At 42.6% G+C, this 23,795-nt stretch overlaps 1 protein-coding gene across 2 annotated transcripts in view; it reads left to right on the top strand.

Annotated features, from left to right (window-relative positions):
* The window catches only part of LOC112223885 (alpha-tectorin), a 47,893-nt gene extending 24,702 nt beyond the window's left edge, over positions 1 to 23,191 (top strand). The window contains exons 11-25 of one of the 2 annotated variants that reach the window (XM_024387192.2): positions 1,330 to 1,900; positions 3,850 to 4,451; positions 4,879 to 5,036; positions 5,289 to 5,689; positions 6,218 to 6,414; positions 8,269 to 8,667; positions 8,994 to 9,277; positions 9,776 to 10,047; positions 10,243 to 10,359; positions 10,542 to 10,726; positions 11,603 to 11,772; positions 14,100 to 14,348; positions 15,186 to 15,348; positions 16,326 to 16,428; positions 22,993 to 23,191. In XM_024387192.2, the coding sequence (XP_024242960.2) occupies positions 1,330 to 1,900; positions 3,850 to 4,451; positions 4,879 to 5,036; positions 5,289 to 5,689; positions 6,218 to 6,414; positions 8,269 to 8,667; positions 8,994 to 9,277; positions 9,776 to 10,047; positions 10,243 to 10,359; positions 10,542 to 10,726; positions 11,603 to 11,772; positions 14,100 to 14,348; positions 15,186 to 15,348; positions 16,326 to 16,428; positions 22,993 to 23,099 (3,978 nt within the window). In that variant the 3' untranslated portion in view covers positions 23,100 to 23,191. Of the gene's footprint in view, positions 1 to 1,329; positions 1,901 to 3,849; positions 4,452 to 4,878; positions 5,037 to 5,288; positions 5,690 to 6,217; positions 6,415 to 8,268; positions 8,668 to 8,993; positions 9,278 to 9,775; positions 10,048 to 10,239; positions 10,360 to 10,541; positions 10,727 to 11,602; positions 11,773 to 14,099; positions 14,349 to 15,185; positions 15,349 to 16,325; positions 16,429 to 22,992 lie in introns of both variants that reach the window. The other variant, XM_024387191.2, reaches the window with a different exon arrangement.
* The last annotated feature ends 604 nt before the right edge of the window (positions 23,192 to 23,795 follow it).

Below are 23,795 nucleotides of genomic sequence, written 5' to 3'. Positions count from 1 at the left end.
GATCATTGTCATGCTGAAAGACCCAGCCACGTTTCATCTTCAATGCCCTTGCTGATGGAAGGAGGTTTTCACTCAAAATCTCACGATACATGGCCCCATTCATTCTTTCCTTTACATGGATCAGTCGTCCTGGTCCCTTTGCAGAAAAACAGCCCCAAAGCATGATGTTTCCACCCACATGCTTCACAGTAGGTATGGTGTTCTTTGGATGCAACTCAGCATTCTTTGTCCTCCAAACACGACAAGTTGAGTTTTACCAAAAAGTTATATTTTGGTTTCATCTGACCATATGACATTCTCCCAATCTTATTCTGGATCATCCAAATGCTCTCTAGCAAACTTCAGATGGGCCTGGACATGTACTGGCTTAAGCAGGGGGACACGTCTGGCACTGCAGGATTTGAGTCCCTGGCGGCGTAGTGTGTTACTGATGGTAGGCTTTGTTACTTTGGTCCCAGCTCTCTGCAGGTCATTCACTAGGTTCACACGTTCTTGTGATCATTTTGACCCCACAGGGTGAGATCTTGCGTTGAGCCCCAGATCGAGGGAGATTATATGTCTTCCATTTCCTAATAATTGCTCCCACAGTTGATTTCTTTAAACCAAGCTTCTTACCTATTGCAGATTCAGTCTTCCCAGCCTGGTGCTGGTCTACAATTTTGTTTCTGGTGTCCTTTGACAGCTCTTTGGTCTTGGCCATAGTGGAGTTTGGAGTGTGACTGTTTGAGGTTGTGGACAGGTGTCTTTTATACTGATAACAAGTTCAAACAGGTGCCATTAATACAGGTAACGAGTGGAGGACAGAGGAGCCTCTTAAAGAAGAAGTTACAGGTCTGTGAGAGCCAGAAATCTTGCTTGTTTGTAGGTGACCAAATACTTATTTTCCACCATAATTTGCAAATAAATTCATTAAAAATCCTACAATGTGATTTTCTCTATTTTTTTTCTAATTTTGTCTGTTATAGTTGAAGTGTACCTATGATGAAAATTACAGGCCTCTCTCATATTTTTAAGTGGGAGAACTTGCACAATTGGTGGCTGACTAAATACTTTTTTGCCCCACTGTACACATGTTAAGTTTGCTGGAAATAAACGCAGTTGACAGTGAGAGGATGTTTCTATTTTTGCTGCGTTTATATATACAATTATATTTTAAATACTTTACTGGCAGAGAGATTTAATCTAAAAGCTTTTAAAACCTCTCCTTCATGTACTAAATTCCTTTAAAGGGATAGTTCACCCAAATTACAAATCTCTTTAACCAGTTTTTTTGTCAAATCTCAAATCCCACATTTCCTAACGAATTGATCCCATTGAATCCCACCATAGGTGAATGGTCAGCTGATGCGATTGCCCTTTAGCACCGAGTCCGGCCACATCCAGGTCTTCCACAGCAGTGTCAACAGCATCGTCATCCACACCTCCTTCGATGTCACCGTCCAAATTGACTGGCCTCACTTGGTCCGGGTCACCACACCAGGCACCTACAACAGCTCCCTCAGTGGTTTGTGTGGCAACTACAACGGCCACAGGCACGATGACTTTCGAACCCCGAACGGTGTTCTGGTCAACAACTCGCAACTCTTTGGAGACAGTTGGCGGGACGGGTCCCTCTCGGCGCACTGTGTGGAAACGGAAAATAGGGTGCTGCCACAAATTGGACAGAACACCACTGTTTACTATTCTGACCAGTCATGTGGCCTTATGGCTTTGCCTGGTGGGCCGTTCTCTCTGTGCCAGAGCAGGATGGGCCCACAGGATCGGGTGGAAGAGTGTGTGGAGGATTTGACTGAAGCGGGTGGGGCCCCAGGGGTCCTGTGTGAGGCTCTTCGTGGTTACGCCCTAATGTGCCAACAGAGTGGCATCACAGTGGGAAACTGGAGGGATGTCACTGATTGTGGTGAGCACCAGTAGCATTATTGCATACGCTGCACGTCAACTGAACCCCTACATTAAAATGCACATGTATCACAAGCTGGTTCATGTATACTTATTATGCCCTTCAATGCCAGTATAGTATAAGAAGTATAGTGTAGTATAATTAAGTATAGAATACTAGCATTGACGGGCATAATACATATAGCCTGAATCTCAAAACGAGCACTTCGATCACACAATCACTCGATATGAGCATTCATGACTCAATCAGGTCAATCTCACTGCGCCCTGCGCCCTTCGGGAAGCCTATTTATCGAGTTGGCATCCTATTGCGACCCAGTGCCCTTGGAAGCAACTTGTTCCCATGAATCTTAGCATGTTAACTAGCAACAACAGTTATTACTACGTCACCCTCAAAAATAGTCTGAATAAATCAAGAAATCTGTAATTAATTTTGAACTTTGATTTGGAGGAGGTCTCAGTCACGCAATTTTAAATCTAGCTAAGGAGTTTCATGTTGCTGAAACTTGTCTATTATTAACGTGTTAGCTAAGCTTGAGCCAGCCACTTCATATGAAACGTAAGATAAACCTTCCAACCAGCTAGTGCAACAGTAAATCAGGGGGTTAAAGTTCCCTGTCACTGTGACGGATTTCTGTCATATTTATTCTGGAGAGGTCGTTTTTTACGATCAGTGTAGATCCGCAATAAAACAATCTCTGGGGGATTGGGTTTGGAGATGACAGCCTAATACAGAAGCATGTCTGTTCTACGAAATATTTGCGCTGAACTGACATGCATGATTGTTGCTTACACTCCTATGTTCAGAAGAAGGGAATACTTCATAACGATAGTCTATAATGCGCTCAAATCAAACAGCAGTGTACTGTAGCTCTTGGCAAAGTAATTCAAAGCCTAAAGTTTATTACTCAGGATGAAACTTTCCAGCGCCATGTAATGTTGTTAGACAACCCCATAGTAGGATAGTTTACCTATTTACCTAGTCAGCTTGTTATTGTGTGTTCTATGTGAGATAAATATTCCTCTCGAGGTGCATTTAAGTTGCGATGAGGGAAACATGTATTCTGACAAGCAGTCAATGCACAACAATTCTTAATGCTATCAAGGGAAAATGCTTTTCAAAGCAGTTTTCCATTGGTACCACATTCTTTTCTCTACACCTTCAATTGCGTGAGTTGGCCTCCGATAATCAATCTGAGATCGACTTAAGTTTTTGTCATATAATTTTTTTGTTTGTTGCTTTAACCTCTGTATTAAATACAATGCTCATTCCATAAGCAAACTAGCTAGTTTACCTAGCTACTGTATTAACATTATTTTATCACAATGAACGTTTTTTAATGAATTAGCAAACAGCTTACTCTGCCCTTTATCAGTGCAATGCCTAACATCTTTAGCTAGCGCTAGTTCAAATTCCATCCCTGTGTTTGTCAGTGAATCTAGCTAGCAGCAGGCTACAGCAAGCTAAAACTAGCTGATGAAATCACTGGCGACCGTTATACAATGCTTGCACTTATTTTGTGCAGGAGTAGAGATGTTGTTTTTACAAGTTTCTCACTGTCTATCGGAGTATCTGTGTCTGCCTCAAGTCTCCAGTGCCTGTGTTTCATAGCAAGTGAGTCATGCCCCAAGACAGGTTGTGAAAGACAGTACTCGCAAATGGTTTTAGAATGTTTGAATATTGATAAGTGGCAGTTGGGACGTCGAGTGTGCATCGTCTCAATGCAAATTGTGGCCAAAACAATTTCATACTTGAGTGATCACTATAGTACACAACAGCAAGTGGCCAATCTATAAAGGGCTTAGGGGCCAAGTGTTTGCTTTGAGATTCAGCTATGATACATGTGTGCAATCATGATATGGTTCAGCTTTATAGCCTATTAATGGTATTATGTTAGTGTTGTGTCTGAAAGGGTTCTTCAATGAAATCCATGTTTTTTCCCCCCTCAGAACAAACCTGTCCCCCCAACAGCCACTACGAGCTGTGTGGCACTTCCTGTCCCGCCTCCTGCCCTAGCCTCTCCTTCCCCTTCCTCTGTGTCACTGCGTGCCAGGAAGGATGCCAGTGCAACGATGGCTACCTACTCAGCGCCAATCAATGCGTTCCGCCAGTGGCCTGCGGATGCCACCACCAGGGACGCTACCTCCAAGGCGGTGAGCGCTTCTGGGAAGGTGGGGAGTGCCAGAGCCTGTGCACCTGTAACGGCACCACTGGAGCAGTCCGCTGCACCCCATATGCCTGCAATCCCCAGGAGTCCTGCCGTGTGGTGGAGGGTGAGTACGGGTGCCACCCCAACCCCCATGGCACCTGCTCCGCCTCTGGAGACCCCCACTACCTCACATTTGATGGGGGGGCATTCGATTTCCAGGGCACCTGCCGCTACGTCCTAGCAACCCTGTGTGGTAACACCACGAGAGGGCTGCATCATTTTCTGGTGGAGGCCAGGAATGAGCCATGGAACGGGTTGACAGTTTCCATCACAGCAGAGGTGTTTGTCAATGTGTGGGGCCACTGGGTGCACATTTCCAGGGAGAGGCATGGAGTGGTACAGGTAAGGTAAAAAGCTTTGATAAAGACTATGTCAAATTACATTTTTCAGTTTGTGGTACTCCTTTTTTCCGAAACGCACCAGCTTTTTCAAAAGATAGTACTATGAACTGAAACATGTCAAAGTTGCGGTCCATTTTTTTTGTTTTATCTTCTTTTTTTGAAAGAGTACCATGTCTTTTTACCCAGACTTACAGAACAGCGGAAATACTTGAACAAAGGCATGATGAAGTTAATAGACGGTATTCACTTCAGGTGTTATCATGGCCATGGGGAATACAAATGTTATCTACCACATCTCTGTTGATTACATTCATCATCAATTTGACAAATACCAGAGATGATGATGATGAACAACATTGAGAAATACTATTGCTGTTATGCCACATTGTAAACAATGTCGAAAGACTGATTACTTCAATTGTCTTCAGATTGATGGAGTGACCAGCAACCTGCCTATCCTTTTGCATGGTGGACGGGTGTCCATCTACGCAAGTGGACTCCGCACGTTTGTCAACTCCGATTTCGGCCTGAGGGTCAGTTACGACGGCTCGAGTGTGGTATCTATCTCTGTCCCCTCCAACTACAGGTGTGTGTTAGGTACACATTGGTGGTAGTGGTGGCGAATGTAAAATTGATGGATGTAATAGACGGATTGATGTTTAAAATTCTTAAGTCAGGGTTGTGGTCAATTTAGTTTTCAATTCAGAAAACTAAATTGACCCCAACTCTGCCTAAAGTACGTAATAAAACCTAACAATGGAAATGTTTGTTTTTAACCGCTTTAAACAGTTCTTTCTTATATCTGTAATTCACTGTGTCACTATTATCATTACAACAGCGGAATGACGTGCGGCCTGTGCGGAAACTTTAATGGCAATCGCAACGACGACTTCCTCACCCCCTCGGGAACGCTGGCGTCCACTCCCTCCCAGTTTGGGAATTCTTGGAAGGTGGAGGGCAACTACACCTGCAGCGATGGCTGCGGAGCCTCCTGTCCACAATGCCACAACCCGAGTCCCGCCCGCGCCCGGTGTGAGGTCATCAAGGACGTTGAGGGACCCCTGAGCTTCTGCCACGGCCAGGTGGACCCCGAGCCCTATTTCCGCGACTGCGTGTTTGACGTGTGTCTGTCGGGGAACAGAGAGCAGGATGTTCTTTGCAGGGCTATCCAGACGTATGTGAGCACCTGTCAGTCAACCAACGTCAGGATCTACCCCTGGAGACAAAACACCACCTGTAGTGAGTGACAAATTGTCTTCACTTTAGATTGGTAGATAGGACCTAACATATTCTGTGGTGTAACCTTTGTGGTAATATGGTAAGACCCAAGACCTCATACAGTACTGTATATACGTCATTCTGCATTTTATTTAGAGTGAAAAGCCTCATACAGTTTCATGTAGGTTTTTTCTCTCTGAAGAATGTACTTCATGCACAATTGCAAGTTTGATTGTATTCTAAAGACAGCCCCGTGAGTTTTAATAACAAAGTCTCAAGTTGTGAAGCTTTCACATTATCAAATTTGTAGAATGTCTGGTATTTATCGAATGTACATTGGGGACAATAAAATATCACACATATTTCAAAGTATCACATAAGTTCCAACACTTAAGAGAAACTGCTGATGGTGCAGTTAAACACTCATTATAACAATTGTTTTGTCAACATCACGCAGTGTGGAAACCTTTTCAGTGATTGCAACTGTACGACTAAGGCTTTTACGTAGTCTCCAGGTGACTTTCTCATTCTCTCTCTCTGCATGTGCAGATATTGAGTGCCCAGCAAATAGCCACTATGAGCTCTGTGGATCAGACTGTGGGCACACCTGTGTCAGCAGCATTGATGCCAGCTGCGAGCAGAGCTGCACCGAGGGATGCTTCTGTGACAACGGTTACCTCAGGAGCGGGAGGCACTGTGTCCCCGTAGAGAGCTGTGGCTGCCAGTACGATGGCTTCTACTACGATGTGAGTTACTCATCTCATAGTTTATGCCAGGGGAATAGGTTTCGCTCTGTGTTGTATGCAGAGTAAAGGATCAAGGGTGACACCGCAAAGACTTTCTCGACGGATCGGAGTTTTTCCTGCCTGCATATTGAGTTAGAGAAACATGAAACAACGTTCTTTCAGTTCATTGTGTCTCAACTACATCTGCACATTCTCCCATTAGAGCAGAAGTCAAGATCAAGTAAATCATTGTGCACATGCAATGCATGCGTGGCACCACAAATTACATACACCATATATACTGAGCGTACAAAACATTAGAAACGCCGTACTAATATTAATTTGCACCCCCTTTTGCCCCCAGAACAGCCTCAATTCGTCAAGGCATGGCCCTCTACAAGGTGTCAAAAACGTTCCACAGGGATGCGGGCTCATATTGACTCCAATGTGTCCCACAGTTGTGTCAAGGTGGCTGGATGTCCTTTGGGTGGCGGGCCATTCTTTATACACACGGGAAACTATTGAGTGTGGAAAACCTCGAGCAGCATTGCATTTCTTAACACACTCAAACCGGTGCGCACCATACCGCGTACGGTACCACCATACCGCGTACGGTACCACCATACCGCGTACGGTACCACCATACCGCGTACGGTACCACCATACCCCGTTCAAAGACACTTAAATCTTTGGTCTTACCCATTCACCCTCTGAATCGCACACACACAATCTATGTCTCAATTGTTTCAAGGCTTAAAAATACCTTGTTAACCTGTCTCCCTTCATCTACACTGATTGAAGTGGATTTAACAAGTGACATCAATAAGGGATCATAGCTTTCACCTGGATTCACCCGGTCCGTCTATGTCATGGAAAGAGCAGGTGCTCCTAATGTTTTGTACACTCAGTGTAATAGAAAAAGTACCATGCCTGCATAAGCAGGCTTTCAGTTCAGTGTCTCAACTGCATCCGTGCCTGTTGGATGGTAAAGTCATATAACCCTCAGTCAGTGTCTGACCAGTGAGAATACAATGACTGCTCGTTTTCCCAAAGGAAATAGCTTACAGCATAGCTAATATACTAACATGCTAAGTTGCATAGCACTCTATGCTGCAGCAAATGCTAAAAACAACACAAGAGTTAGCAGCTCGTGCTCAGACTAAGGTGAACATTCCATTGAGCTCGAGTACAAAGATGACATTCTAAACACACAGAATTCCCAATGTAGATGGTACAATAAATATTAATAAAGTTGACAAGGAACATATTTCACTACTCTGTAGTGATAATTACATCATTTTTATGACAGGATTAGCAGAGCTGGAAAATACAAACCACTTCCCATTGATGCAGAAGGAGAGAGAAAGGTTGCAACAGGTTCATCGGAAATTCATCGGAAATGGAACAAACCATTCTGATTCTATCATTCTTATCGTCATATTTTCTCATATCAACTCTGCTACACTCAGGGGACAGATGGATTTGCACTGCAGTGCTTTTTGAAATAATATACCAACATAGCTCTAGTCATGGTAAAATATTAAGACAATATTACAGTAGAAAATGTATTCAGGAATAAATGATAACCCCTAAAGTGACCTGATTGACCCAGGCCAGTCCGTTAGATCACTGCTGAATCATTAATAAAAACATTACCTTGCTACATTTTCGAAAGGTTGATAGAAATCATCAGTATTTTTGTTGTTTATTTTATGCAAGTAGGCCTACTTCATTCATTTAACTGTTATTACTCTTTGATTTAATCCCTTTGTAATTTGAAATAGCTAGGTGTACCTGTAGAGACGTTGTTATATGAACATGGTGTGCTGTAGCCTATATTTTGCAACGCATCCACACTGTTTTTTTGTACTTCAGGTTAGTGAGTCTTTCTGGACCCAAGGCTGCTCACGACACTGTGAGTGCTACGCCTCAAATGACCTCCGCTGCTCTGCCGCATCCTGCACCCCCAACCAGGAGTGCGCCATAAAAAATGGCCGCCTGGGCTGCTTCAACGCCTTGTCCACTTGCACGGTCTGGGGCGACCCCCATTACATCACTTTTGACGGGGCCGTGGCCCATTTCCAGGGCACCTGCTCCTATGACATCGCTAGGACCTGTTCCAACCACTCCATTAATGGCCTCACATTCCGTGTGGTGGCCACCAACCGTCACCGTGGCAACAACCTTGTCTCGTTTGTGTCGCTGGTGGATGTGTGGCTGTCCCATGGAGGGGAGGAGACCCATGTCTCCATTGGACAGAGCAAGAGCGTGATGGTAAATGCACTAAAATCCAAATAACACTTTTAAAGTTGATGCAAATGTGACAAATCTGTCAGTTTTTAGCAATGATATGAGACTTTTATTATAGAGCCCTTCAAGATGGTAGTCGCCAAGCCTTCCCCAACCACACGTTTTTGTCCTCATGCTTTTGCATTGTTCACACTACCTACAAATACTTATTTTCTTGCTTACAAGGACAAAATCTTCTTGAGGTCTCTTTGTCGTCAACTGTCCTCTATCAAACTAGTCAAGTCTAGGCCTGAGGTCTTTTCCAATAACCTCAAATCTCTTTCCGACATTTCCCCTTTTTTCTCGGTCAGGTGGATGGGAGCGAGGTCTCTATCCCCTCCTCCATCGGCTCCATTGCCGGAGTGGTGTGGGAGCGGGGCTTCGTGATGCTCAACTCCAGTGACCTGACGGTCCAGTTCGACGGCCGTAGCACCCTGATGGTCAGGCTGGGCCGGAGCCACCACGGTGCAGTGTGCGGGATGTGTGGCAACCTCAACGGTGACCCGGAAGATGACAAAGTCCTGCCCAATGGCACGCCGGCGCGAAGTGACAATGACTTTGGTGACGGTTGGAAGGCAGACACTAGTCGGCCAGGGTGAGCTGCTGCTGCTGTTGTTGTCAGGCTTTGAAACAACTAAGGCTTCTGGGGAAACAACCTCTATTGAAATTCAGTTTATTCAAAATATGCCATACAATGTATAATTTCATAAAAAAACACAAGAAGATGATTCAGATGCAAAGTTTTTAGCAGAATGAAAATACATACTTTCATCCATAACAGAAACCCAAGGGATTAGATGATTGCAAGGGAATAACTGTCACTGTACAATGTTTTCATTATTTCCTAACAGATAAACGAGCTATGCTATACTCACTCACTCACTCACTGCCTTCCGACTCTCTACCCCTCTCCAGAAGTGTGCTCTCGTTCACTCGCCCTCATGTATTTAAAACCATTGGATTGGTGCAAGCATGGCTGGAGGGAGTTTCAACCATATTCTTCACACTAGTCGGAGAAGGGTACAGAATCGTAATGTAGCCACTCACTCACCAGGTAAATAACTAACTAACTCTTCTACGTGTCCTTTTCCAGATGTGGGGCTTCTGATAACAGAGGCGGTGGAGACGACTGTCCCTTCAGTGTGGAATACACAGACCTGTGTAGCATCATCACCAACACTACCGGCCCCTTCAGCGCCTGCCACCTGCACTCTGACCCCCAACCCTACTTCACTTCCTGTGTCTACGACCTTTGCTTATACACTCCAGCCAATGGGATGCTGTGTTCTGCCGTGGCGGCCTATGAAGAGTCCTGTTCCGTCCTGGGTCTCGATATCCCAGAATGGCGTGCGGTTATGCTGTGTGGTGAGTGTCCGTGTGTCTTTGGGGGCATTTTGTCTAAATGGAAAAATTGGCAAATAGTAGGCATTACTGTTCTTTTCCAAATGTCTGTCCATACTATTTCTAGTTAACCCTGTAGTAGTTACTGTTGCCAATTGTCCCTCTCTCCCCTCTTTCTCTATCACTTTCTCCCTCCTGTTCTCCCTCCCTCTCTAGCAGAGTCGGACCCCTGCGATGATCTGGACTGTACTGATGATGAGTGGTGTGGGGATCAGGACGGCGTCTACGGCTGTTTCTGTGATGAGAACCACCATCGGCCCAATAACGAAAGCTACGGTAAGACTTCCCTAGCACTTCGCCAATGTGACCACCGACGTCGTCCAAAACCCACGTCTCCTGTGCAAATTCACCTCCCTCTGATGTTTCGAAAAGAAGGAAGGATGAGTATAGAGGATACAAGAAACTGAGGACGGACGTTTAGAGATTAATCCATGGTCTTTGTCCATCTCCGCCCTTAGATTCGGTCACGTCTTGCTCCAGCAGTTCAGGCATCATGTCTCTGTCTCGGTGCCAGCTATTTGAAGCCGGTTTCCCACCCCACGCCCTGCACCTCACTGACTCCACCTGCAACGGGTCTGTCCGGGATGGACGCCTGGAGTTCCACTTCGACAACGACAACCAACTCTGTGGGACATCTCTTATGGTACTGTATTCTCACAGTTCAATCATGATATTATCACTTGGATTATGTTGTCTCATTGTGCACTTCACAGACAACCCCATGCTCAAAAAAGGCTCAACAAATACAAATCATAGTCCAAATAATGATTCATATTATAAATATTTGTCAACTTTTCATTGTCGAGTGTTGCTGACTTCTTACTGCGTAAATGCAGTATACTGTAGTTTATGAATGTGCTATGAAATCCTTACATACAGTAGGTGCCCATCAAGTGAAGTTTTTATTTATAATATTCTATATCCACCAGTTTTTCACATTTGTGTTTTTCCACTACAAATGACTGCTTATGGGTACCTTCATGTGTGTTTAAAATATGAATATTCTCAGATTTTTAATTCAGCGATTTAACGTGTATTCAAATGTTTTTTTGTTAAGATCAATGCACTAACTGTAAGTCCCTCTGGAGAAGATTATAAGATCTGCTAAAATGTCAAATGTAAATGTTTTACATTCAGATCTCATATTACTGCATAGATTTGTTTTTAATGTTGACTTCACAAATGTGTCATTTGTACAGTTATTTATAAAAAATGTTGTTTGTCACATTTAACTGTGTAAAACCAAGCAGGACTACTTATTTCTCTGAGAGTGAGAGAGCTACTGTACTGTATATAGCGTTTTGCAAAAAAAGATGCTTATTTGTCTCTGATAGATATCAAACAAATACATGTCTGTCATTGAACAACCCCATGCCATGATTAGATAGTGAAAAAAACACACCATTTTTTTTCCTAAGCTAATTTACCAACATTTCAGAAAAGGGACATAGAGCGTTTTGGAATGAGACTCTTTGGAATGAGACAAATGTTCTTATTTTGTTTGTTTTTTTCTCCGCAGAGCAACGGGACTCACTTCATCTATCAGAACTACATCCAGGGTGAGGTGGAACCCCACGGAGGGGTGATGGGGGTCATCAGCCGTGCGAAGCACCTCAACCTGCGCTTCTGCTGCGAGTACCCCCTCTACCAGTCCTTGTCCATGACCATGGATCTCAAACCTCTAGAGAGGTCAGAGCACCCTCTCAAACAGCCTATGCTGACTGGAATTGAATTGATTTTAGCATTAAAGTTCTCCTCCAGTCTCCTTTTCACCTCAAGTAACACCTTATTTACTTAACAAAGAACACATCAATAGGTGGTCCAGGTCAGACATGACACAAGTTGTATCTCAAGCAAGGGAGAGGCTGATGACATCACATCTGACCATCAGACCAACTCCTTGAATGCCCTATTCCTTGAAGTTTGCAGTTGTGTAAAAAAAAAAAAACACTATTTTGCTCAAAACATTTTTTTTTTAAACCCTTAGTGTGTGTACTGTATTTATACTTGGGATATCGCTTTTCAACAGGAAAAGTAAAAAACATCGCTGGAGGATGTATTTAAGGCACAAGAGTGCTATGTGTGCTAGTACAGTATATCATTGTTAATATTCTGTAGTCAGTGTGTGAAACTCTGTTTTATGCTCATGTTATCCTATTATCAAAATTATCCTTTTATATTAAAAGTATATTTGTATAATCCTTTTATAAACGTATACTTTTTTATGTACAACTATTTGGGTTGCGCTTCACCTGTATAAAATGTGCTCTACAAATAACCTTTATTTTAGGCCTTTTTAGGCGGGATTCTAGCCATTTTTCTATTTATCCAGAGTAGATGAACTCGTGGATACCATTTTTATGTCTCTGCGCGCTGTATGTCGGAACAAGTTTCGCGAGACAATACTAACTAGTGTTAGCGCATTGACTTGAAGTCTACAGTTACGGTAGTCAGAATCTCGCAGTATACGTTAATTATGACAAATGAGCTGAATAGTCTTACAAGGGTTAAAGTTCTCTGTCACTGCGGGGAAGAGAATTCTGGTGAGTTCAGTGCATACGCTGTCAACTGAAATGCATGATTGTTGCTGACACTGATGTTCAGATGAAAGGAAATAAACAGTCTATAATGCGCACCACCCCAGCGCTCAACTCAAATAGTGGTGGGTAGCCTACTGTAGCTGCTGGCAAAGTAATTCAAAGCCTGTATTTCATCACTAACGATGAAACTTTCCAGTGTTATTATTTAAACAAAATCAGACAACCCAATAGTTGACATATTCACCTAGTCGGCTTGTTGTGTGTTCTATGCAATATAAATATTATTCTCGAGGCTCATTCAGGTTGCGAGAGCCATACGGAGGAAACCGTATTCTGACAAGCAGTCAATGCACAATAATTTTCTATGCAATTATGTTTTGAAAGCAGTTTTGGGGGATCCCAGCTTTCCATTGCTACCACATTTATTCCTGTTTTCTTAAAATGTGTGGCATCATTTAAAAATTGCAGGTACAACCAGAGTTTCAAGCATGTTTAAAGGTGCAATATGCAGAAATCACTCTGCCATTTCCTGGTTGCTAAAATTATAATAGTTTGCCTAATTTCAGTTTATGGGACAAAACAAGCAGTCATTGTGTAGAGAATCATTGTACCATCTAAACAGCTGTGAAATATATTTTCCATAACCAAAAATATTGTATTTTCTGCTCTTTGCAGCTGCTGTACAAAACCGAAAGTAAAAGATGCAAAAACACAACTTAAGAACAAGAAGCATAGAAATAGCGCATATAAAAGTGATCTACCACTTCTTAGACTTGCTTTAAATGAGAAAGAAATGTGAGTTAAACATCTGTCAATGTGAATTTGGTCTGGTCGCTGAAAAGTTAAATATTGTAGTTTTAAGGCGCAACTGTGCAACAGAGCTCTTAAAGAGGCAATGTCATCTTAAAAGGGCAATGACATACTTCGTAATAGAAACAAAAAAATATATAACTTTGAGTGTGTAATAATAATTAATAATATTAACAATCAGGATGTTGTGTCCAATCGGGTAAATGCATATGGACAAACCCCATGCTTCAGCATATGTATCTATAGCACATGTGATAATAGACAGACCATGCATAGGCTATATGTTAAAAATAATACTTTTTACCAATATGTTATTGGGCTCATTTCTGGAGGTGGAAATTATATTTTATTTTAGAGTAGAAACTACTTCTAAAAAGTCACCAGAACTGAGCTACTCAGACCGTCTACACAAAAAAAATCCCAGAAGAGGAAGCTGGAACCCCCTAAGCAAGGGTACTGGAATAGATCAAACTCACAGTTTATGTACAATACATGTACCCTTCCCCTAAAAGTATGATGGTCATTACTTTTTTACATGGCAGGGGAGGTTAACTAGTCCCCTCAGACAATCGGTTTGAGATCGACTTCTGTTTCAGTCATGGGATTTTTTAATCTGCTGAGTTTTGTCTAGTTATTTGAATAACCTTTTGTTCCTCTGCTCCATAGCATTGTGACCAGGAAGCTTCCTTCCGGCAAGGGCCACTACCAAATGCGGATGATCCCATACCAGGATGCCGGCTTCCGCTACCCATTATCTGGTTCTCACATCAACGTGGAGATTGACCAGCAGATCTATGTGGCCGTGCAGGTGGACGGAGTGGACAGTCATCAGATCTCTACTGTGCTGGACTCCTGTTGGGCCACGCCTGTGAACGACCCAAACTACGCCGTCCACTGGAATCTTATTGCTGGAGAGTATGGAGACATTATGTTTACCAGGGAAATGTTAGCATGTTCAGAGCCACAAATTGTCCCCATGATGGCAATAAGAGATTTGAAAGTGTAGGTTTGATATAAAAAATGTCACCAATTACCATTCCAAAAGGATCAAAACTAAACAAAAATGGTCATAACTTTTACCTTATGGTGGCGTCATAGCTACGGGAAGTAGGGGTCCTGAATAATCAGAATTGAACAAAATATTCTCAGCAACCCAACCCCCCACCCCCTGACAAACTACTTCCTGCAGCTATGGGTGGCGCTCTTAACATGCACAAATTCCAATGGGAACACAGCCATTTTAAAAGTGCGGGACTTGTGCAACATCCCAGCTTTCATTTTCGCCTTACAGGAATTATATACATGTGATGAGAAAGCTTTAGTCATAACCTTTTCGCTGATGTAATCAGATCTCATGTTTGATTCTCAATTCATCCACTAGATCGCAGTAGAATATCACATGATGTGACTTGGCCAGATGAGTCTGGTTTGATCTAGTTTGGGTAGGGGCTTGCTGATTTTCAAGCCAGACATCTTAAAATGACGCTAGCAATTGGTACCAGGTCCAAAACAACCACACAGTTTAACAGGTTGTCATTTCCTGGTCAACTAAAATTGTATTTATTTAACAAGGAAAATACACTTGATGGAACAAAATAGTTGAGATATTGATAAATGCTTGACTGTTAAACCATCCTAATGTAATCACATGTAATCACCAAAATGACATTTCATTTAGAAAGCAAAAATAACAGCATAATTTATCATTTACTTCCTCCTTCACTTCCTCCCCTGCTTCCTTGTTTACTCCAGGTGCCCTAACCCTGAGGACAGCACGGTGGAGCTTATCCAAAATGGCGTCTCCACATCGGCCCACTTCTCCTTCCGGATGTTCACCTTCACCAGGAACTCCTCCAGTGTCTTCCTGCACTGTCAGGTCCACCTGTGCCTGCTGCACCTCAACAACTGCACCACGGTGAGTCTCCTCCCCTCCCCAACACACCTGGGCCATGTTCATTTTGCAAAACGTTTGAAAACATTGTGTAAGGCACAAATGAAACATGTCCCAGGGTTAAAAGAGTATTTGTTTACTTTCAAATACTTTGGGCATTTAATTGAGCCTGTCTGGAGTGGCAGATGTGTGTGGTTTGCTCTTTTGCGACTATTCCATTGTTGATTCCATTGTACCAGGCAAGCTCAAAGCTTTACGTTAAAGTGGCAATCCGCAGTTGAAACAATATCAAAGTGTTTGCTCTGCCACTGTTTCGGTAAAAAGCTGAAGGATGGGGCTGAAGAAATGTAAACACTCTCAAATTGATAAACAGAGCAATGGATGCAAGTACTGACCATCCATGATATAAAAAGTATATTTTTAACCATGTTTGAGGCTATACAGTGTTTTTTTTAAAACATTTAATTTGTTTCAAAAGATTGGTGTACAAAAACGTACATTTTGGGGTTCTGAAGGTGTAGAACAGTTAAACTAATCTCATGAGGCATATTAATAAGTTATATTCGTAAAGAACTAATGGTAATAAGTGATATTCGTAAAGAATCAATGGGTAAATATCATTCATTTATAAATCCTAAAATGGATGTAGCAACTGGAGATTGCCCCTTTAAAATGCAACTCAATTATTTTATTTGTTAATTTACCCAGGTCTGCCCCACACACGCCAGAAGTCAAGCATCCTGTTGATGCCTTTGATGTTTAAAAAAATTTGAACTTTGACATTTTTCTCTAAAATCAGCTGATGTCAGATTATCCTCTCACTTTTGTGAGTTCATGTCAAATAGCCAAGACAACCACTTATAGTTAAATGTAAAAAATATGTTCTGGAATCATCCTAGATAAGTTGAACTTGTTTACAAACAGTCATTTGGAGGAAACTCTAGTAGTCCATAGCCTAAACATGGTAATACAGTCTTCTGTCTGGTTTCTGTGTCCTGCAGCACTGCTACCCTGGGCACCACCACAGAGGACGCAGGGACGTGTCCTTCCACGACAGCGCTGCCATTTCCATGGGACCTCTGGTTTTGAATGGAAAAGACAGAGGTAATATTTACCACTGTGTATTTCTGGCCTTAGAATATGATCTTTTATACAGAAGACACTATGGTATACTGTACCAACTGCACAAATTGAAAATAACCACAGCCTTTGTTGAATACTCGTTTCTGACTGGCGAGAAGGGCATTCTAGAATGCACATTAAAACCAGATAACAGGACGGTTAGAAAATATTTTTGGACAGTTGGAAAAGATATCGGGACACCTTGCAATCATGACCCAATATGCGTCTACACATGCAGACTGTACTTGCTATAAAGTTAGAGAAAGCTAAACCAACAACCACACAAAACTAAATTGCATAAATGCAAGTCCAACAAAGAAAAATGTAGCTAGCTAGCAATTGATTTGTATAGAGATATATTTTTTTGGAGCATCTGATGACATAACGTCGTGAGTGATGAACATGAATTTACAGGTAATTTGTACATGTAGGTAGGGGTGATGTGACTATGCATAGATAATTAACAGCAATGACCAGTGTCGACGAGTGTCCAGGCAAAATTGGGCATCATCAGCTCATTGTTATGGATGTCTCCAAATGAATGTCAATAGAAAACCGCTTAATCCTTAAGAGTCTATTGATGCCACAGGAGGTTGGTGGCACCTTGTTTGGGGAGCACGTGCTCATGGTATAGTGTGTCTTTGATGCCATTCCATTTGCTCCGTTCCAGCCATTATTATGAGCCATCCTCCCCTCAGCAGCCTCCACTGATTGCCACACCCGTGCGTCAATCTAAGTAACATAATAAAAGAATCCCCATCAAAATCCATCAATTTAAGATGGCGATATCATGTTTTTTTTGCGTGGGCTGAGTCTCAATCCACCGCATCCGCCTATGTCGGCCTTCCTCATTATGGGGAGACTACTCCGCTTTGCTATATGACCTCACAAGTGTCACGGGACGCGTCTGAAGGTAACCCATACAAATTAATGGAAGTATGGAGGTGTTTTTTTGCCCCCAAAAATATGGGGTTAAGTATGTGTAGAAGAAAACTATAATATATACAGTTCCAGTCAAAAGTTTGGACATACCTACTCATTCAAGGGTTTTCTTTATTTTTTACTATTTTCTACATTGTAGAATAATAGTGAAGACATCAACACTATGAAATAACACACATGGAATCATGTAGTAAACAAAACAGTGTTATACAAATCAAAATATATTTTAGAATCTTTAAAGTAGCCACCCTTTGCCTTGATGACAGCTTTGCACACTCATGGCATTCTCTCAACCAGCTTCATGAGGAATGCTTTTCCAACAGTCTTGAAGGAGTTCCCACATATGCAGAGCACTTGTTGGATGCTTTTCCTTCACTCTACGGTCCAACTCATCCCAAACCATCTCAAATGGGTTCAGGGCAGGTGATTGTGGAGGCCAGGTCATCTGATGCAGCACTCCATCACCCCCCTTGGTCAAATAGCCCTTATACAGCCTGGAGGTGTGTTTTGGGTCATTATCCTGTTGAAAAACAAATGATAGTCCCACTAAGTGCAAACCAGATGGGACGGCGTATCGCTGCAGAATGCTGTTGTTCCATGCTGGTTAAGTGTGCTTTGCCTTCTAAATAAATCACTGACATTGTCACCAGCAAAGAACCCCCACACCATCACACCTCCTCCTCCATGCTTCACGGTGGGAACAACAGATGCAGAGATCATCTGTTAACCTACTCTGCATCTCACAAAGACACGGAGGCTGGAACCAAAAAACAATTTGGGCTCATCAGAGCAAAGGACAGATATTCACCAGTTTAATATCCATTGTTTGTGTTTCTTGGCCCAAGCAAGTCTCTTCTTATTATTGGTGTCCTTTGGTAGTGGTTTATTTGCAGCGATTCGACCATGAAGGCCTGATTCATGCAGTCTCCTCTGAACAGTTGATGTTGAGATGTCTGTGAAGCATTTATTTGGGCTGCAATCTGAGGCTGGTAACTCTAATGAACTTATCCTCTGCACCAGATGTAACTCTGGGTCTTCCTTTACTGTGGTGGTCCTCATGAGAGCTAGTTTCATCATAGCGCTTGATGGTTTTTGTGATTGCACTTGAAGAAACTTTCAAAGTTCTTGACTGTCCTTCATGTCTTAAAGTAAAGATGGATTGTCATTTCTCTTTGCTTATTTGAGCTGTTCTTGCCATAATATGGACTTGGTATTTTACCAAATAGGGCTATCTTCTGTATACTACCCCTACCCTTTCACAACACAACTGATTGGCTCAAACGCATTAAGGAATTTCACAAATTAACTTTAAACAAGGCACAACTGTTAATTGAAATTAATTCCAGGTGACTACAGTACCTCATGAAGCTGATTGAGAGAATACCTAGAGTGTGCAAAGCTGTCATCAAGGCAAAGGGTGGCTACTTTGAAGAATCTCAAATATAAAATACATTTTATTGGTTTATAACACTTTTTTGGTTACTACATTATTCAATATGCATTATTTCATAGTTTTGATGTCTTCACTTTATGTAGAAAATAGTAAAAAAAAAAAAAAAATGAAATGAGTAGGTGTGTCCAAACCTTTTGACTGGTACTGTATATTTCCTGAGCCTTCTTATACAGTATCTCCTAGATAGACAGACACTTCAAAACCGTATACCTTATCATTTCTTTTTTTTACTGTATTTCTTTGCCATTATGAATGTCTTATTCAATGTGTTTCTATGGGCTATAGTAGTAAAGGCCAAAATCAGTATTTTATCAAATAATTGTTCTATATTTTTTGGGGATACCTAAAGGAGTCCTAAAATTCAAAATCAAATAGCTAAATATTCCATCACCATCCCAAAACAATTCCATAAGTTAGTACCCCCCTACCCCAACAGTTTACACTTTTAGAGCTTTTAAGCAAACGCAAATGGAAGTACTTTGCTGTTATTCTGCAGAGGCCGTGACTGTGTTAGCCCTGGCTAGTTGGCTAGCTAGCAAGCAAGGGATAAGAACGTTGCCATCGAGCATGGCAGGATCAAATATTAAGAAATGGCAGAAACTTTCCTCCATTATGCACAGTTTTGAACAGATTAAAACAACTCTGTGCAAGGAGCTCAAGAACAGCCTTATGCAATACGGGATCCTACGGAAAACATGCAGATGGCGAGGACGATAAGGCCATGGGAAATTGATCCACAAATCAAAGTCTATTGTGTGCACTCGGAGTGCGAGCAGTACAGCATGCACACTGGAGTTGGACAATAAGGATCACTTGCCAGTTCTGCAAGCTGACCCTCAGGCAATTGACATCATCCACTCCAAGCCAATACAGTCCATACAGAGGACCAACCAACATGCAATGAAAATGCGATTTCCCTGCCTCTGACTTGGATGTCATCGAGCTAGGCATCACTGACCACAACGCTGTGACACTGTCTCTAACCGCTCCAACTCTTCTCTACCGCCCAAAGAGGACCATTCAATTCTGCAACCTGAGGAAACTTAACCCCATCCCTCTTTCAGGTACACATGCAGCCCACGTTTGAGTTTGACTGCAGTGAGCTGGCCCTCGATGACATGGTCAATCTGTATAACAGCGCACTGAGTAATATTTTGAACATCCTTGCCCCTGAAAAAACATGTGAAGTAACATTCTAACGCTCGTCTCCTTGGTTCACTTATGAACTGCACATAATGAAGACTCATGGCAGTAAGATTGAGAGACATCTGAGATAGGATGGAGACATCTGAGGAAGGATGTATAAAGACCACAAGGCAAGCTACTCTGCTGCCTTCAAAGCAGCACGATCAGCCTTCTACTCTGCCACGGTTGACAATGACAAAGTTAGCCCTACCATTAAACCGCCTTTTCAACACTGCAAACTCATGCTCTCCTGCAAGCCTCCTCTGAGCAGTGCAATCGCTTCTGAGATTTTTTTAAAGACACAGATTGATACCATCAGGACAAATATAATGGCCTCTAAGACGGCCGGCACCCCACGTGCCCCTCCCTTCAGCAACTTTACAGAAGTCACATCCGCTGCTGTGCATTCAATCATCTCACAAATGAAGGCCACCACTTGCTCCCTTGACCCTTTCCCTACACCCCTACTCAAAAACTGCTCATCTAGCCTGCTTATGTTTGTCACCACCCTGATCAACAAGTCCCTGCTGACCGGAGAAGTACCATCGATTCTCAAAACAGCTGTTGTCCCCCCCTTACTGAAGAAACCCAAACTTAACCAGGACATCCTATCCAACTACAGGTCCATCTCCAACCTCCTCTTCCTATCAAAAGTTCTGGAGAAAGTGCAGTTGTACAAGGTTTTCCAGTCTGGCTTCCGGCTCTTGCACGGCACTGAAACAGCTTTGGATAAAGTTACCAACGACCTACTGATGGCTGACGATTATGGATCAGCATCCTCCTCCTCTTAGATCTCAGTGCTGCTTTTGACACCGTAGACCACGTCATCCTCCTGCGGCTTATCAGACAGCATACTACTGTCTCTGGAACAGTTCTGAACTGGTTCTCCTCCTACCTCTCCAATAGGAAACGATACATCCCTTTTAGAGAGTCCAGATCCTAGGAGTCTACAGTCACAGGGGTCAGTGCTGGTCCCTATCCTGTTTTTAATTTACATGCTCCCTCTTGGCCAAATCGTCAGATATTATGACATTAACTTCCACTGCTACACTGACGAAACCAGGTTTACAACACAAAACTAGACACCATCTCTGACCCTAGCAAGACTCAGCGGCTGCCTAAAGGACATCAGGGCATGGATGAAACAGAACTTCCTCCAGTTGAACAGTAGCAAGACTGAGGCTATGCTTATTGGGAAACCCAAGCAGGTCACCAGTACTGGAAACATCTCCCTTACAATCAACGGCCAGGCCATCCACCTGTCCTCTGTCATCTCCTACTTAGGAGTCAAGTTTGATCCTTCTCTGTCCATCGATGCACATGTAAAACATAATTGCCTGGGTCATACCATCACTCTCCCATCCAGATGCAGAGGAATTCATCCACACCTACACCACCGTTCAAATTAGAGTGTCTAGTTTGAGAAACAGACACCTCACAAGTTCTCAACTGGCAGCTTCATTAAATAGTACCCGCAAAACAACAGTCTGGCCTTCTAGGCAGAGTCGCAAAGAAAAAGTCATATCTCAGACTGGCCAATAAAAATAAAAGATTAATATGGGCAAAAGAACAGACACTGGACAGAGGAACTGTGCCTTGAAGGGTAGCGTCCCAGAGTCGCCTCTTTACTATTGACGTTGAGACTGGTGTTTTGTGGGTACTATTTAATGAAGCTGCCAGTTGAGGACTTGTGAGGCGTCTGTTTCTCAAACTAGACACTCTAATATACTTGTCCTCTTGCTCAGTTGTGCACCGGGGCCTCCCACTCTTCTTTCTATTCTGGTTAGAGCCAGTTTGCACTGTTCTGTGAAGGGAGTAGTACACAGCGTTGTACAAGATCTTCAGTTTCTTGACAATTTCTCGCATGGAATAGCCTTAATTTCTCAGAACAAGAATAGACTAACGAGTTTCAGTAGAAATGTCTTTGTTTCTGGCCATTCTGAGCCTGTAATCAAACCCATAAATGCTGATGCTCCAGATACTCAGCTAGTCTAAAGAAGGCCAGGTTTATTGCTTTTTTAAAATCAGGACAACAGTTTTCAGTTGTGCTAACATAATTGGAAAAGGGTTTTGATCAATTAGCCTTTTAAAATGATAAACTTGGATTAGCTAACACAAAGTGCCATTGGAACACAGGAGTGATGGTTGCTGATAATGGGCCTCTGTACGCCTATGTAGATATTCCATAAAAAATCTGCCGTTTCCAGCTACAATAGTCATTTACAACATTAACAATGTCTACGCTGTATTTCTGATCAATTTTATGTCATTTAAATGGACACAAAAGGTGCTCTTTTTTCAAAAACAAGGACATTACTAAGTGACAATCAAATGTTAGTGTACATCGTTTCTCGGATCAACTACGGCAATGCGCTGTTTGGGTGCCCCCCAGCCAAATTATTACAGAGGCTCAAACTAGTCAAGAACAGTGCTGACAGGAGGTGAGACCCCCCGATCATCGCCCTAACTCCACTGGCTATCTGGTCAACTACAGGATCAACTTAAAAATGGTCATGCTTGTATTTTAAAGCCTCAAATGGATTGAGCCTCACTACATCAGTGACCTTGTCTAAATCAGCGAGCCACCTCACACTCTACACTCCAGCCACTCTCTACTATTTCAAGTCCCCAAGACATGTCTCCAAACTATGGGGGACCGAGCCTTCTGCTCCCTTGCCCCTCACCTGACCATCTGAGATTCTCTCCATCACTCAGAACTTCTATAACTGGCCTTAAAACCCACCCTTAAATCTATTTAGCACCAAGCTCACTATTGATATTTTACTTGCCTTGATTCTAAATGTTGTTTTTATTCTGTATCATTTCTTTTTCCTCAGTAGAGCTTTGCAATAACTCTGTAATGAAAAGCGCTATACAAATTAAATGTATTATTATTATTACTATTTTGTTCAGTGCTCTTATTTTTTGGACTGACTGATCTCTGATCTGTTTTGATTTCTCCTCAGATATGTGGATTCCAATATCAGAGAGAGTGAGCGGAGCCCCAGGTCAGATTGGCTCCCTGGTGACCCTGCTGCTCTCTGTCCTCCTGAGTGTCACAACACTGATCTAGGACCAATCTGTCTCTATGGCAAACCCAGCCTTTTGATGTATGACATGTTTTATGTGGAACTAGCAGTTGGAAATTAAATATGAATCATTGAAGACAGAAGTTGTTCGGCTCATCTTTATATCCATGCTTTACATAGTTGGTGACAGTGGGTTCTGTTAGGAATTACAGACTTTTATGCTGTTTTGCATCAATAGCTACCTACTAAAGCATTGACCTAGTTAGCAAATGGAATATGAATGAATGAGTCTCTGCTGTGAAGCTTGCTATTCATGACCAAGAACAATAAAACGAAACAAACTAACAAACAGACTATACAACTACAAGTGAGTGGAATAACAAACGGACAAAACAGCTAAAACGAGAATGTCGGACTCTGAGGAGGTGCGCGAGGACGTCGTTGCACCGCTGAGAGGACCCAGGGGCGAGCAGAAACCACTGGAGCCCCTGTGAGTACTGCCTGGTACCCGGCTCATCCCACTGTTAACAACGTGATACATTACAAAGTGGATCTGCCCCCACCATTTCATGGCGATGGAAAGGACAAGGAGAGTTTTACTCAAAGGAAAAAATGTTTGGGAATTAGCTGTCAAAGCTTGTGCTGGCACAACAGACAATTGTTTAGCCACAAGTCTTCCAACTAAACTGAGTGATGATGCACTGTCTTGCTGGATTTCCCTGCAACAAGCAATTCAACTG

The sequence above is a fragment of the Oncorhynchus tshawytscha genome, linkage group LG24 (assembly GCF_018296145.1).
Source record: "Oncorhynchus tshawytscha isolate Ot180627B linkage group LG24, Otsh_v2.0, whole genome shotgun sequence".
Classification (NCBI taxonomy): Eukaryota; Metazoa; Chordata; class Actinopteri; order Salmoniformes; family Salmonidae; genus Oncorhynchus; species Oncorhynchus tshawytscha.
This window is presented reverse-complemented; position numbering and strand designations above follow the sequence as displayed.